This window comes from Oncorhynchus nerka, linkage group LG9b (assembly GCF_034236695.1).
Source record: "Oncorhynchus nerka isolate Pitt River linkage group LG9b, Oner_Uvic_2.0, whole genome shotgun sequence".
Taxonomy (NCBI): Eukaryota; Metazoa; Chordata; class Actinopteri; order Salmoniformes; family Salmonidae; genus Oncorhynchus; species Oncorhynchus nerka.
This window is the reverse complement of record NC_088424.1, coordinates 28,619,797-28,634,816: the sequence shown is the minus strand read 5'-3', so window position 1 is coordinate 28,634,816 and position 15,020 is coordinate 28,619,797. Positions and strand designations below refer to the sequence as shown.

Sequence of the window (15,020 nt, the reverse complement as noted above, 5' to 3'; positions counted from 1 at the left end):
CAGTTCTCTGTTGCCAATGACTGGAACGAACTGAAAAAATATGTAAATAGCCCATCCAATCTACCCCATCCCCATACTCTATTTATGTATTTATCTTGCTCCTTTGTACCCCAGTACCTCTACTTGCACATTCATCTTCTGCACATTCTACCATTCCAGTGTTGAATTGCTATATTGTAATTACTTCGCCACCATGGCCTATTTATTGCCTTACCTCTCTTATCCTACATCATTTGCACATGCTGTATATAGATTTTTCTACTGTATTATTGATTGTATGTTTGTTTATTCCATGTGTAACTTTGTGTTATTGTATGTGTCGAACTGCTTTGCTTTATCTTGGCCAGGTCGCAGTTGCATATGAGAACTTGTTCTCAAATAGCCTACCTGGTTAAATAAAGGTGAAATATATATATATTTTAAAACCTAAGTGTATGTAAACTTCTGACTTCAACTGTACATGATCAAATACAAATCTTAGAATAAACTATTAAAGACTACCAGACCCACTGGATTCTCCAATTACATTGAATGAACTACAGGACAAAATACAAACCCTCCAACCCAAAAAGGCCTAGTGGGGTTGATGGTATCCTACATATACAGACCACAAATTCCAATTGGTTATACTTAAACTTTTTAACATCATCCTCAGCTCTGGCATCTTCCCCAATATTTGGAACCAAGGACTGATCACCCCAATCCACAAAAGGGGAGACAATTCGACCCCAATAACTACCGGGGAATATGCGTCAACAGCAACCTTGGGAAAATTCTCTGCATTATCATTAAAGGGGAATGGAAACACTTCAGGAACTAAATCGAAGCTACTAGATGTAGTCAATCCACTAATACTAAACATGTGCATTTAACTGACATGTCTATTTTTAGTATTTTGATCGTCAACAAGATTTATTTGAGCTATGGTCAGTGTCATTTTAAATTGCCATAGTAATGATTGACGCCAGTGTGTCACTGGCAGGAATCATCAAATTGTCTGTGGTATTGAGTTTTCAAGCGGAGAGTGAATCGAAGAGAGTGATGTTAGGTGTGGACAACGAAGATGGCAACAACAATTAGTCATTAAAATATGAACTGTATAGCGGCAGGCTGTATGAATTGGCTCAAAAAAAATCCCTCTGTAAGCTACCAATCGGCTGCCCGAGGACCCACAACTTTTGAAGAAGTGGCTCCATGTCCTAAAGATGAAGGACGTGGCAGCTCGAGCTAGCAGGATCTGCAGACAGCACTTCGTGGAGGTAGACTTCGCAATGAAGGGCACTTTCGATGCAACAACCCGGGAGTTTCCGAATGGAAAAGAGTCATAGGCCAACGTTGAAGCCCTCTGCTTGCACCTCCATTTAAAATTTAGAGGGTTATGGAGTAGGGGTTACCGACGGACCATCATCAACATCGCTCACTTCGGAGTCAAGCAAAAGTAACGTAAACTCGTACATCGCCTTGGTCCGTACAATTGCCCTTATTTTAGCGCCCCAAAAACGTAACACTTCCAGATCAACTGTAATTTCAATACCATTGTAAAGCACAATTTCTTCCCTTTCCAACAAAATAAATGGCATGACCTAAACGCTGCCCGTTTCTGCATAATTCAAGCAGGCAATGAGCCCCATCGGGTCTTTTTAAACATGGCAGGTGGGGAAGCGAAACTAATGCGTGATCGTGAGACGGAGAGATGTCGTGTGGGAAAATTGCTTTTTTCACTCGATCTGTGCAACTTATCACCTTATCTCCTCTAAAATGTAAATAAAACACTATAAAGAGTTTATATAATGTGTCATTACATACCTATTTGAAGGTTTGTGTCGAATTTGAATCAGGTTTTTAGGGCGGTGCTAAAGTGATCTTAGAAGTAAACAGCGGCTTGATGATGATGATGATGATGATCGCATGCAATGATGACGAAAAAAATGACTAGGTTTCCCCCCCTTTACCCCCGTCACTGTCCATTTCTTGTTTCTAAAGGATGAGAGAAGTGCTACACCTGGTGGAGAGAGATTATAATTCAGAAATAGTTGCTTTATGCGTGCTGTACGTTACGACATGACACGCCACGATGTAACGGAGGGTCCGTTTTTTTCAACTTTTCTCCAATACTATAGAGCCATTACCATGTCGATCAACGCATGAATAGAAACCTAGTTCACACCCTCGATTTTGAAGTCAACACAGTCGCTACAGTCCCATTAGTTTTCTTTGTAGCCTCGTTTGAATGTTGCGGTTGCGCACATTTGTACGGAATGGGGTGAGTTTACTTTAACTGAATGAGGAGGCGATGCGAGTCAATGCAATGGAGCCTGAGGTAACGTTAACCGGTCATGACTGTTGTTGACTAGGTTAGCGTTAGACACTGGACAACTTTGTTGCAACTCTAGTTGAAGGTAACTAGCTAATTGGGTCTGAAGTGTTTTGTGTAACACCCCCCAGCAAATAACATTAGCAAGCAACTCAACTGCAACTAAAATTGCAACATAGTTTCTCCGTGTACCTTTGTTATTAGGTAGTTACGGTAGCTAGCTTCCACCTCAGATAGTCAAGTACTATAATACATTTTGTTGGCAGATTTGTTTTTGTAATGTTTTGTTATCTCCATCTCATTTAGCTAGACTGAAGACGACATAGCTAATGTTTGCTGAAAAATTAATATCCCCGGTACATTGGAAAGAATTTACAATATAACAGAGCAAACTAAAATGCTATTTGGCCCTAAACAGAGAGTACATACACAGTGGCAGAATACCTGACCACTGTGACTGACCCAAACTTAAGGAAATCCTATGTACAGACTCTGTGAGCATAGCCTTGCTATTGAGAAAGGCCCCCGAAGGCAGAAGAGGGGTTATGTGCACACTGCCCACAAAATGAGGTGGAAACTGAGCTGCACTTCCTAACCTCCTGCCAAATGTATGACCCTATTAGAGACACATATTTCCCTCAGATTACACAGACCCACAACGACTTTGAAAACAAATCAAATGTTTATAAACTCCCATATCTATTGGGTGAAATACCACAGTGTGCCATCACAGCAGCAAGATTTGTGACCTGTTGCCTCAATAAAAGGGCAACCAGTGAAGAACAAACACCATTGTAAATATAACCTGTTTATTTATTTTTCCTTTTGTACTTTAACTATTTGCACATCATTACAACACAGTATATAGACATAATATGACATTTGAAATGTCTTTATTATTTTTGAACTTTTGTGAGTGTAATGCTTACTGTTAATTTTTTATTGTTTATTTCACTTTTGTTTATTATCAATTTCACTTGCTTTGGCACTGTAAACATATGTTTCCCATGCCAATAAAGCCCCTTAAATTGAAATGGAATTGAATTGAGAGACAGAGACAGCATTGAGGCTTCAAATGAAACATTCTGCAAGATTACAGGTATCAGCAGCTCGGAACGGGTTTCAAATAGTATTTAAAATCTTTCCAATACTTTGAGTGTTTGCTCTAGCCTGCCTAGAGCGCCAGATAGGTGGGATTTAAAGTTTTGGGACTAGTCTATTGGCCCATGAAGCCAGGCAAGCTCAATCAAGCACAGATAACGCATTTGCAATGGTTTGGAATAGTATTTGAACCCAGGTATCAGCACCGCCAAATAACCACCGCGCTATAAGTAGAACCCTCTCACAGGAATAGAGAGAGAACCAAATTATACCAAATTGTAGCTATTACATTTACATTTTCACAGTGTCCCATTTTCAAAAGTGTACAATTTAACAGTGATCCAGTAGAGGGACCAATGTTCATTTTTTCAATGTTATGGAAAGATGCCTTTTATTACCGGACTATACATGAGCTGGGTTCTGGGTCAGAATACCACATACAGTTCATTCGGAAAGTATTCAAACCCCTTCCCCTTTTGTTACCTTACAGCCTTATTCTAAAATGGATTAAATAAATAAAAAATGGTTATTAGAAATTGTAGCTAATGTATATATATATATATTTAAAAAATGAAATATCACATTTACATTACAAGTATTCAGACCCTTCACTCAGGTACCTTGTTGATGCACCTTTGCCAGCAATTATACCTTCGAGTCTTCTTGGGTATGTTTCTACAAGCTTGGCACACCTGTATTTGGGAAGTTTCCCTCATTCTTCTCTGCAGATCCTCTCAAGCTCTGTCAGGTTGGATGGGGAGCGTTGTTGCACAGCTATTTTCAGGCCTCTTCAGAGATTTTCGATCGGTTTCAAGTCTGGGCTCTGGCTGGGCCATTCAAGGGGATTCAGAGACTTATCCCGAAGCCACTCTTGCGTTGTCTTGGCTGTGTGCTTGGGGTCGTTGTCCTGTTGGAAGGTGAACCTTCGCCCCAGTCTGAGTTTTTTTTTTAAATGTGGCAAATTTGTTGAAAAAAACCCACACTGAAATACCTTATTTACATAATCATTCAGACCCTTTGTTATGAGCCTCAAAATTGAGCTCAGGTGCATCCTGTTTCCATTGATCATCATTGAGATGTTTCTACAACTTGATGAGTGTCCACCTGTGGTAAATTCAGTTGATTAGACATGATTTGGAAAGGCACACACCTGTCTATATAAGGTCCCAGAGTTGACAGTGCATGTCAGAGCAGAAACCAAGCCATGAGATCAAAGGAATTGTCCGTAGAGCTCCAAAACAGGATTATGTTGAGGCACAGATCTGGGGAAGGGAACGAAAACATTTCTGCAACATTGAAGGTCCCCAAGAACACAGTGGCCTCCATCATTCTTAAATGGAAGAATTTTGGAACCACTAAGACACTTCCTAGAGCTGGCCGCCCGGCCAAACTGAGCAATCGGGGGAGAAGAGTCTTGGTCAGGGAGATGACCAAGAACCTGATGGTCACTCTGACAGAGCACCAGAGTTCCTCTGTGGAGATGGGCGAACCTTCCAGAAGGACAACCATCTCTGCAGCACCCCACCAATCAGGCCTTTATGGTAGAGTGGTCAGACGGAAACCACTCTTCAGTAAAAGGCACATTACAGCCTGCTTGGTGTTTCCCAAAAGGCACCTAAAAAAGTCTTCGAACATTAGAAAAAATATTATCTGGTCTGATAAAACTAAGATTGAACTTTTTGGCCTGAATGCCAAGCGTCACATCTGGAGGAAACATGGCACCATCCCTACGGTGAAGCATGGTGTGGGGATGTTTTTCATCTGCAGGGCCCGGGAAATTAGTCAGGATCGATGGAAAGATGAGCGGATCAAAGTATAGAGAGATCCTTGATGAAAACCTGCTCTAGAGCACGCAGGACCTCAGACCTGGCCGAAGGTTCACCTTCAAACAGAGCCAAGAAAATGCAGGAGTGGCTTCGGGACAAGTCTCTAAATAGCATTGAGCGGCCCAGTCAGAGCCCGGACTTGAACACGATCGAACATTTCTGGTGAGACCTGAAAATAGCTGTGCAGCGACGCTGCCTATCCAACCTGATGGATGGGCAGATATGAGCGGATATGCACAGAAGATTGGGAGAAACTCCCCAAATACAGGTGTGCCAAGCTTATAGCGTCCTACCCAAGAAGACTCTAGGCTGTAATCGCTGCCAAAGGTGCATCAACAAAGCACTGAGTAAAGGGTCTGAATACTTATGTAAATGTGATATTTCAGTTTATTTTAAATTTTTATTGTTGCTAAAATTTCTTAAAACCTGTTTTGGCTTAGGCATTATGGGGTACTGTGTGTAGATTGATGAACATTTTTTAAATAAAATGAATCATTTTTAGAATAAATCTGTAACAGTAACAAAATGTGGAAAAAGTCAAGGGGACTGAATACTTTCCAAATGCACCGTAATCATATCTGGGTTACAACCTCTTTCATGCACTTTGGTACAGTAAGAGATGAGCGAGGTGGTGACAGCCAGAAAACCCTCTCATCCACACAGTACAGTATTGACAGTGACTCATCATTATTATGCTCAATGTGACCCTTCACTTATTCCACTCCACATTCGCCCCCTAGAGACGCTGGTCTCCCTCACACTGCCCTCAGGCTGCATTATAATTACATTTCTCAGAGGTTGCTAATACTAAGCTAGGTGTTGAGATGCTCTTTACTAGCTACATTCCTAACCCCTCTCTCAGCAGTGCTCCAACCACCCACCGAGTCCAGAATGAAGATTTATCTGAGTGGGACTTAGAGTTAGCGAGCGACAGCCAGGCTAGCTTTTAGCTCTACTTCCTGACCTGGTCTTTGCCAGGTCCACTTAATCATTAAACACTAATGGCCAACCTGTTATGTATTTGGAAAAAATCAACTGTGCTGCTAAGAGATAGCAACACTAAAAAACAAAACGTATATTTGCTTTCTGTCTGGAGGATACAAATTGAGGATGGTCCATGCAGTAAGATACAGAAGTGCCTTCCCCTGTTTGTTGAGCACTATCCATCTGGAAGTAACACAAAGCACTAACGTGTTTAACACATCCAGCCAGAGAAAGCTTTTTCAAAGACATGCAAACAGAGAAATGGTAGTAGTACACAGTCGCTATCTCCTGAGTTACTTTTCATTTGCTTACCACCTCTCGGGATGATTATTATTACATAATGCATTATTATGAATTATAGCTAATACAAGTGTATTGGTTAGCATGGGGGATGTAAGTGTATGTAGTGACTGCCTCCAAACACCAACACTGATATTGTGACTTACGCCTGCAAGAATGTCCCATAGCATGAAAAGACATTCATAAGTATATGACTTATATGATACATCTGACACATTTAATGATAGTTAGCTGTGTGAAACCTTAATGAAAATTGACAAGATCATAAACTGTTATAGGTTAACTACTGTGTGTAGATACTCAATCACCTTAACAGCCATCCTCAATCCATATGAGTGTAGTAATACAGTGTTCTATTACATTTTTCATCAAAACCGAACCCGTGGCTGTTTAAGACTATGGAAAATCGACCTAAAATCGAATCTATCTTACTCATGTTTTTGCCTAAGAAGCACATCAATTTGGTTTGATTGTACTCACATTGTGCTTGGTGAGAGCTGATATATTGGCTGCTATTGCTTGGAGCCAATCTAGGCAATCTTCAGCAGTGGGGCACGTGATAACCCCACTGCAAACCCCATCCACAGCTATGACTTGAAATGCATGTTTCCTTTAGAAATCAGAATCAGACAAATATACTTTTTAGTAGTGGTTGGCACCAATTCAGTATGATATTAACATCGATATCAATATGAACAAGGCATATCTCAAAAATGTTTTATCCTTAGTCAGGCAAACAGCTTGTCTGTCCATATATTAATCATAACCCATGCCCTCTCAATTTCTATTCAAGAGAAATAAGTAAGAGACAAGCAAGCTTTGCAGCAAATGGAGGAATCACTGTCTTATAGTGCCTTTGGAAAGTATTCAGACCCCTTGACTTTTTCCACATTTTGTTACGCGACAGCCTTATTCTAAAATATATATCACTAGCCACCTTTAAACAATGCTACCTAATTTAATGTTTACATACCCTACATTATTCATCTCATATGTATACATATATACTGTACTCTATATCATCTACTGCATCTTTATGTAATACATGTATCACTAGCCACTTTAACTATGCCACTTTGTTTACATACTCATCTCATATGTATATACTGTACTCGATACCATCTACTGTATCTTGCCTATGCCGCTCTGTACCATCACTCATTCATATATCTTTATGTACATATTCTTTATCCCCTTACACTTGTGTGTATAAGACAGTAGTTTTGGAATCGTTAGTTAGATTACTTGTTGGTTATTACTGCATTGTCGGAACTAGAAGCACAAGCATTTCGCTACACTCGCATTAACATCTGCTAACCATGTGTATGTGACAAATAAGATTTGATTTGATTTGATTTGAAAATGGAAATACCTTATTTACAAAAGTATTCAGACCCTTTGCTATGAGTCTCAAAATTGAGCTCAGGTGCATCCTGTTTCCATTGATCACCCTTGAGATGTTTCTACAACTTGATTTGAGTCCACCTGTAGTAAATTCAATTAATTGTACATGATTTGGAAAGGCACACGCCTGCCTATATAAGGTCTCACAGTTGACAGTACATGTCAGAGCAGAAACCAAGCCATGAGGTCAAAGGAATTGTCCGTATAGCTCCGAGACTGGATTGTGTCGAGGCACACATCTGGGGAAGGGTACCAAAACACTTCTGCAGCATTGAAGGTACTCCATCATTCCATCATTCTTAAATGTAAAAAGTTTGGATCCCCCAAGACTGTTCCTATAGCTGGCTGCCCGGCCAAACTGAGCAATCAGGGGAGAAAGGCCTTGGTCAAGTAGGTGACCCAGAACCCGATGGTCACTCTGACAGAGCTCCAGAGTTCCTCTGGGGAGATGGGAGAACCTTCCAGAAGGACAAACATCTCTGCAGCACTCCGTCAATCAGGCCTTTATGGTAGAGTGGCCAGACGGAAGCCACTCCTCAGTAAAAGGCACATGATAGCCCGCTTGGAGTTTGCCAAAAGGCACCTAAAGGACTCTCAAACCATGAGAAACAAGATTCTCTGGTCTGATGAAACCAAGATTGAACTATTTGGCCTGAATGCCAAGCATCAAGTATGGAGGAAACCTGGCACGGTGGTGGCAGTATCACGCTGTGGGGATGTTTTTCAGCGGCAGGGACTGGGAGACTAGTCAGGATTGAGGCAAAGATTAACGGAGCAAAGTACAGAGAGATCCTTGATGAAAACCTGCTCCGGAGCGCTCAGGACCTCAGGCTGGGGCGAAGGTTCACCTTCCAACAGGAAAACGACCATAAGCACACAGCCACGACAACACAGGAGTGGCTTCGGGACTAGTCTCTGAATATCCTTGAGTGGCCCAGCCAGAGCCCGGACTTCAACCAGATCGAACATCTCTGGAGAGACCTGAAAATAGCTGTGCAGCAAACCAAGTTTTGCTTTGTTATTATGTGGTATTGTGTGTAGATTTGAGTGGGGAAAAAACTATTGAATCAATTTTAGAAGAAAATGTGGAAAAAGTCACGGGGTCTGAATACTTTCCGAAGGCACTGTAACTGCCAGTGGCTGACCTCTCCATTTGAATAGTCTCAAGGTATTTACAGGAGACAAGTCATCCTAACACCTAGCCCCCAAAGTCCCTCGCCAGCAGACCCCTCTCAAATAGACGAGGCACAGGGGCCACTGAACCTTCAGCAGTAGTGACAGAGAATGGCCCCTGGCTGTGTTTTGACAACAAACATTCCCCGGTCCCCCGGCTGCAGCCCAGCGCTGAGCTTACCTGCAGACGTCAGAGCCCGGGATGTGCTGTGACAGACGGGAGTGGAGGAGAGGAATAAGGCGCAGGTCCACCCATCTCTTCTCCCAGCGGAGCCCAGGGGACGTGGGCCAAGATGAGCAGGACAGTGAGTCCTAGAGGGGTTTATACACACAGAAAGAAGAGAACACCTCTTAGTTTAGTTCTTCATATAGTATCTCCCATCGTTTTTCTAATACGTCAATAGCCCAGGCTTGTTCATGATTCATACAGGTAGATGTAGATGCAGCAGAAGCTGTATATGTGCAAGCCATAGTACAACTACTGAATACGTTGTTTTTCCCTCTGGCCCAGAGAAAGAGTTAGAGCACCCGGACTGTCACCGTCTGCCTGTGAATGCCACTGCGGAATAACAACAGCCTACCGGCATTGTTACAAGAGTTGCAGACAGACAGATATGGCTGAGAGTTGTACAGAAAGGAGATCAGTCTCAAAATGGGGTGGGTTAAGAATGCTAAACTGTACCGTATTGTTAGGATGGTAGTTCAGGTGTAAGCCACTGTCACACAGAGGGGAGGATGTTCCACTGCTCTGGTCACTTGGAACACCTGGGAGGAGAATGACATTCAAAAGTTATTTATTCAGTAATTTGGAAGTCATATCATATCTTCTTTAGCCTTGGTACAATATCCAGAACTTTTATGTCTAGCTCTATTTCAGGTCAAAACTATATTCAAATCAACTTTTCTTTCCAGCTCTTTTTCAGAGATAATTATACCAGAGACAAATAATAGTCAATGCACGAATCATCATGTAATCCATGTGCAGATGGAGTTTTTTTCTCCAATCTTGTTTTATTTTCTCTCATCATATCCTTACTGAAAATAACATACAATTTCAGCTCTTATATTTCTTTGGCGGTTTCTAAGATGCACGTACATGTGCAGTCTTCACAGAGGGGCAGTTTCAGAAAAGCAGGTGTCTTCTTCAAGAAAGACACAGTCAGAGTGACTTCCTCTCCGGCATTTCGCAAAACCTGCACCTGTAAAGAAATATTTGGTGAATTTACAATACTGCCATTGGACTTCTAAATCTGTTACTCATCTCAACCACATACTTGGATGATGGATGTAGTACAAATTCCCTTCTTAGAACAAGTAGATTAGATATCGGCTAAAAACCTGGGAGATTTATGCAGCCTCACACATTTAGGAGGTTGATACACACAAATCGGAAAAGGTGTAAAACTCATCTTACATGCCCCAAAGATAAGGTCCAAAACGTTAAACAAGATAAAGTGGTGTTGCAAGTGTTTGCAGCTTCAGGGAAATATAAAATATTAAGTTAGCAGCTGCTTACCGCTTCCTCGTGGCGATAGCTTCGAACGTTTATTCCATTTATCTAAAAACAAACAGTCTTATTGTTAGTAACAATAATATCCAATCCATTAAATTGATGATATGCATGATATGAGGTGGCTCAGTGAACTAATATATCATATTGTGATCCATCCCAAAGTGTGAAGGAGTTGGAATTTGATCAGACATACCTGTAGTACAAATACTGTATAACCCAAGACAGAAGAAACTGTCAAAATACTCATCATTATCCTTTACCTGGAGGATCCCATCTCCAATAAACAGCAGCCCAGACAGTTCAGCTGCAGACAATATATTAGATATTATTACGTTTGGGTAAATAAACCGTGATTCATAACTCATAGTGAAATGGAGAAAAAAAAAGAAAAGAAAAGGAAAGCTTACCTTTTTGCTCTTTTGATATTTTTGATATCACAACAGGGATTTTGTGTTCTGCGCCTCCCTAGGGGATGAATTATATAGTTATGTAGTTTGTTGCACAAACATTTGAAGGAAAGAAACAGAGGGAAAAAAAGAGAAAAACTGTTGTGTCTTCCCCAATACGATACTCCATTAGTCTACTGTTGATATATCAATTGTGGCTTCAAAAGATCAATGGCATTAGGTAACAGTAAATTCAATGATAGAATAGGCAGAAACAGTCTAATCAATGGAGATCTAAATGACCTTAATGCTCAAGCCAAAACCTCCAATCGTCTGTCTTCTGATCGTTACAGTTCTCTCCTACAAGGAATCAGATGGAATAAAGAGGTGTTTATTGTGGACATACTTACGAGTATAAAAGTTTACCGTAGATAGTACAAGTATAACAAAGCTGACAACGGAAAGGCTCATTTTAAAAGGTATTTTCTCTCCAGTCATGCTCACACTTCACTCTCATGGTTCCAAATGTATCGTCTGCCCGACATGATATATTTTTCTGGTAATTGAAACATCCTTCCCCAAGGTATTTAATTTGACATGCAGGGCAGGTTACTTACACTGGAATAAAATGGTTCTCCTGACACGCAGATGACATCTTGCTCTTGAATGGTCAGAATGTCTTTAGCCAAGTGCAGTCGAATATTGAAAGGCTCCTCGTTACCATCTTGCAGCAGATAAACCCCAGTCTTTGTCTGCAAAGTAAATCAAAGTGGGAAAATCATGTATCGTTCTTCTTTGTCCAAATGAACTGGCCATGAAATTAAATCAAATTAAAATGTCATCAAATTGTAAAGACATTGAAGAGACTTGACAGAGTGACATGTATGATAATGATAATTCTTCTTAGCCTGTTAATTTCAAAATGGTGACATGTAAAACAATGTGAATTCCACTTTCAGAAAGCTAGTAACCAAGAAACCATTTCAATTACATTGTATCTAATAGGTTTCGAAAATAGTTATTATTCGTGATCACATCAGGGGGACAAAAAATTCCACTAGTGTTTATATTGCATACATCTTCAATATTATGTTGCAATTATGTTTGATAATAGGAGACAGTAGAAATATAGTTAAGCTAATTAGGTTACCGTAGGTCTCAGTAAATAATTTTCACTAATTGGTTTGAATTACAAGCATTTTCTATGCACTGTGCTATAACATTAATCAGACTAAAATATATTGTTGTCTTGGCCCTGAAAATAAAAATCCTTATTTGATCATTTTCCAAAACCAGATAACTGCAACGATACGCCTCTTAATCACAGGCAACAGAAAAAAAAAGATTTACAATCATCTAATTTAATAAATCTCCAATTAAATAATCAATCTTCATTTTGTCTATCCATCTAAGGTCTTGTGGAATTAAAACGTTTGAATAAATTATGCTCAGTCACCAGATATGCATTTCTCTGAAAGGAATGAGAGAAATCATCATCATATCCTGTGATCCATTTAAAACAATCTGATCTGCATACATTTGCATTCTGTATAGCCAATTCCCCACCAACTAATTGGAATGCATGTCCTGTCCTTGAAACCACAGTTAAGTCTAAATAATAAAAACACCTTCACCTGACATGATTACAAGATTTAGGTGCTCCCGAGTGGCGCAGCGGTCTAAGGCACTGCATCTCAGTGTTTGAGGCGTCACTACAGACACCCTGGTTTGATTCCAAGCTGTATCACAACCGCCCGTGATTGGGAGTCCCATAGGGCGGTGCACAATTGGCCCAGCGTCGTCCAGGTTTGGTCGGTGTAGGCCGTCATTGTAAATAAGAATTTGTTCTTAACTGACTTGCCTGGTTAAATAAAGGTTCATCGTTTTTATTTGTATTATTCATGTAAAGCCAAGCACACCAATGTCACTAAGCATCCTTGATGACAAACGCAGTAGTGTCACTAAAGGATACCAGTTTAAAAAATAAGGTGACATGGTAGGTATGGCAACTCAAAGAATGACATTTACTTGTACAGTATCTAGATCTGTGTAAAGAAACCATAACAAAATCAGCCTGGGTGTGTATTAATATCAACAGCAGCATCTCAATGTGAAAGTATTTTTACAGTGAGTTGCCTTGCACACTATGTCCACGGTGTGTGTATGACTCACACGTGTGAGTTTGTGTGTGCGTGTGTTGAGAGAGAGAGAGACGTTGAAGGCAGTCATTCTCGTTAGCCGAGCTGAATCAGTGCTACGATGCTGATATATCTATCACTGGGTAGATCAGAAGCAGCCTCTACTCTGTCTGTCTCTCTCTACTCGGCTGAGCATTGTTTGACCTGCTGTAGAGCATGTATGTAATTACCCTTATCTCTGATCCCATCTTGTGTTTCATCATTACCTTCTCATCCTAATCCTCTCCATCTTTATCTAGCTACATCATCAACTCCAGTCAGACACTGTCGTCTGTGTACATTCACAATTTACACCACAGGCGGTTGGCACCAGGTATGCAACAAGGACAGTCACATTTTCATCTACCTAAGCCAATCATGCATTGTAGAGATATGATAATTCAATGACACTTGTGGTGGTGCAAAGGTTAACATGTGTCAGCAATTGAGTACGCTGTCAAGTAAAAAGACAAAATGCTATTTGCCGTGGCAGACCAATTTGCTCCAACTATCTTTGCAAAATGCTGAGGGATTGAAATCTATTCAACTGAAATTCTACCTACCTCTTCATTTGAAGTCCTGAAATCCATGTGCTATGGTACAGTGAGGGAATCTGCCCTGGAAAAGGACAGAAGAGGGAATTCAATTGAATTAGCTTCTTGAACAAAATATCTAGCAGTTAGTCAGTGACATGGTTCTTCTCACTTGTAGTAATAACACAGATTACCTAGCAGTTAGTCAGTGACATGGTTCTTCTCACTTGTAGTAATAACACAGATTACCTAGCAGTTAGTCAGTGACATGGTTCTTCTCACTTGTAGTAATAACACAGATTACCTACCAGTTAGTTAGTGACATGGTTCTTCTCACTTGTAGTAATAACACAGATTACCTAGCAGTTAGTCAGTGACATGGTTCTTCTCACTTGTAGTAATAACACAGATTACCTACCAGTTAGTTAGTGACATGGTTCTTCTCACTTGTAGTAATAACACATATTACCTAGCAGTTAGTCAGTGACATGGTTCTTCTCACTTGTAGTAATAACACAGATTACCTAGCAGTTAGTCTGTGACATGGTTCTTCTCACTTGTAGTAATAACACAGATTACCTAGCAGTTAGTCAGTGACATGGTTCTTCTCACTTGTAGTAATAACACAGATTACCTAGCAGTTAGTCAGTGACATGGTTCTTCTCACTTGTAGTAATAACACAGATTACCTAGCAGTTAGTCAGTGACATGGTTCTTCTCACTTGTAGTAATAACACAGATTACCTAGCAGTTAGTCAGTGACATGGTTCTTCTCACTTGTAGTAATAACACAGATTACCTACCAGTTAGTTAGTGACATGGTTCTTCTCACTTGTAGTAATAACACAGATTACCTAGCAGTTAGTCAGTGACATGGTTCTTCTCACTTGTAGTAATAACACAGATTACCTACCAGTTAGTTAGTGACATGGTTCTTCTCACTTGTAGTAATAACACAGATTACCTAGCAGTTAGTCAGTGACATGGTTCTTCTCACTTGTAGTAATAACACAGATTACCTAGCAGTTAGTCTGTGACATGGTTCTTCTCACTTGTAGTAATAACACAGATTACCTAGCAGTTAGTCAGTGACATGGTTCTTCTCACTTGTAGTAATAACACAGATTACCTAGCAGTTAGTCAGTGACATGGTTCTTCTCACTTGTAGTAATAACACAGATTACCTAGCAGTTAGTCAGTGACATGGTTCTTCTCACTTGTAGTAATAACACAGATTACCTAGCAGTTAGTCAGTGACATGGTTCTTCTCACTTGTAGTAATAACACAGATTACCTAGCAGTTAGTCAG

General features: G+C 40.4%; 1 protein-coding gene across 2 annotated transcripts in view; it reads right to left on the bottom strand.

Annotated features, from left to right (window-relative positions):
* Nucleotides 1-15,020, bottom strand: part of LOC115114863 (gamma-1-syntrophin-like) — a 43,839-nt gene that overhangs the window by 16,655 nt on the left and 12,164 nt on the right. For both annotated transcript variants that reach the window (XM_065013488.1, XM_065013489.1), the window contains exons 3-12: nucleotides 13,742-13,796; nucleotides 11,619-11,753; nucleotides 11,305-11,361; nucleotides 11,023-11,080; nucleotides 10,876-10,919; nucleotides 10,619-10,660; nucleotides 10,199-10,301; nucleotides 9,785-9,867; nucleotides 9,284-9,414; nucleotides 7,006-7,135 (exon numbers count right to left, since the gene is read on the bottom strand). In XM_065013488.1, coding sequence (XP_064869560.1) covers nucleotides 7,006-7,135; nucleotides 9,284-9,414; nucleotides 9,785-9,867; nucleotides 10,199-10,301; nucleotides 10,619-10,660; nucleotides 10,876-10,919; nucleotides 11,023-11,080; nucleotides 11,305-11,361; nucleotides 11,619-11,753; nucleotides 13,742-13,768 — 810 coding nt within the window. In that variant the 5' untranslated portion in view covers nucleotides 13,769-13,796. The remainder of the gene's footprint in view (nucleotides 1-7,005; nucleotides 7,136-9,283; nucleotides 9,415-9,784; nucleotides 9,868-10,198; nucleotides 10,302-10,618; nucleotides 10,661-10,875; nucleotides 10,920-11,022; nucleotides 11,081-11,304; nucleotides 11,362-11,618; nucleotides 11,754-13,741; nucleotides 13,797-15,020) is intronic.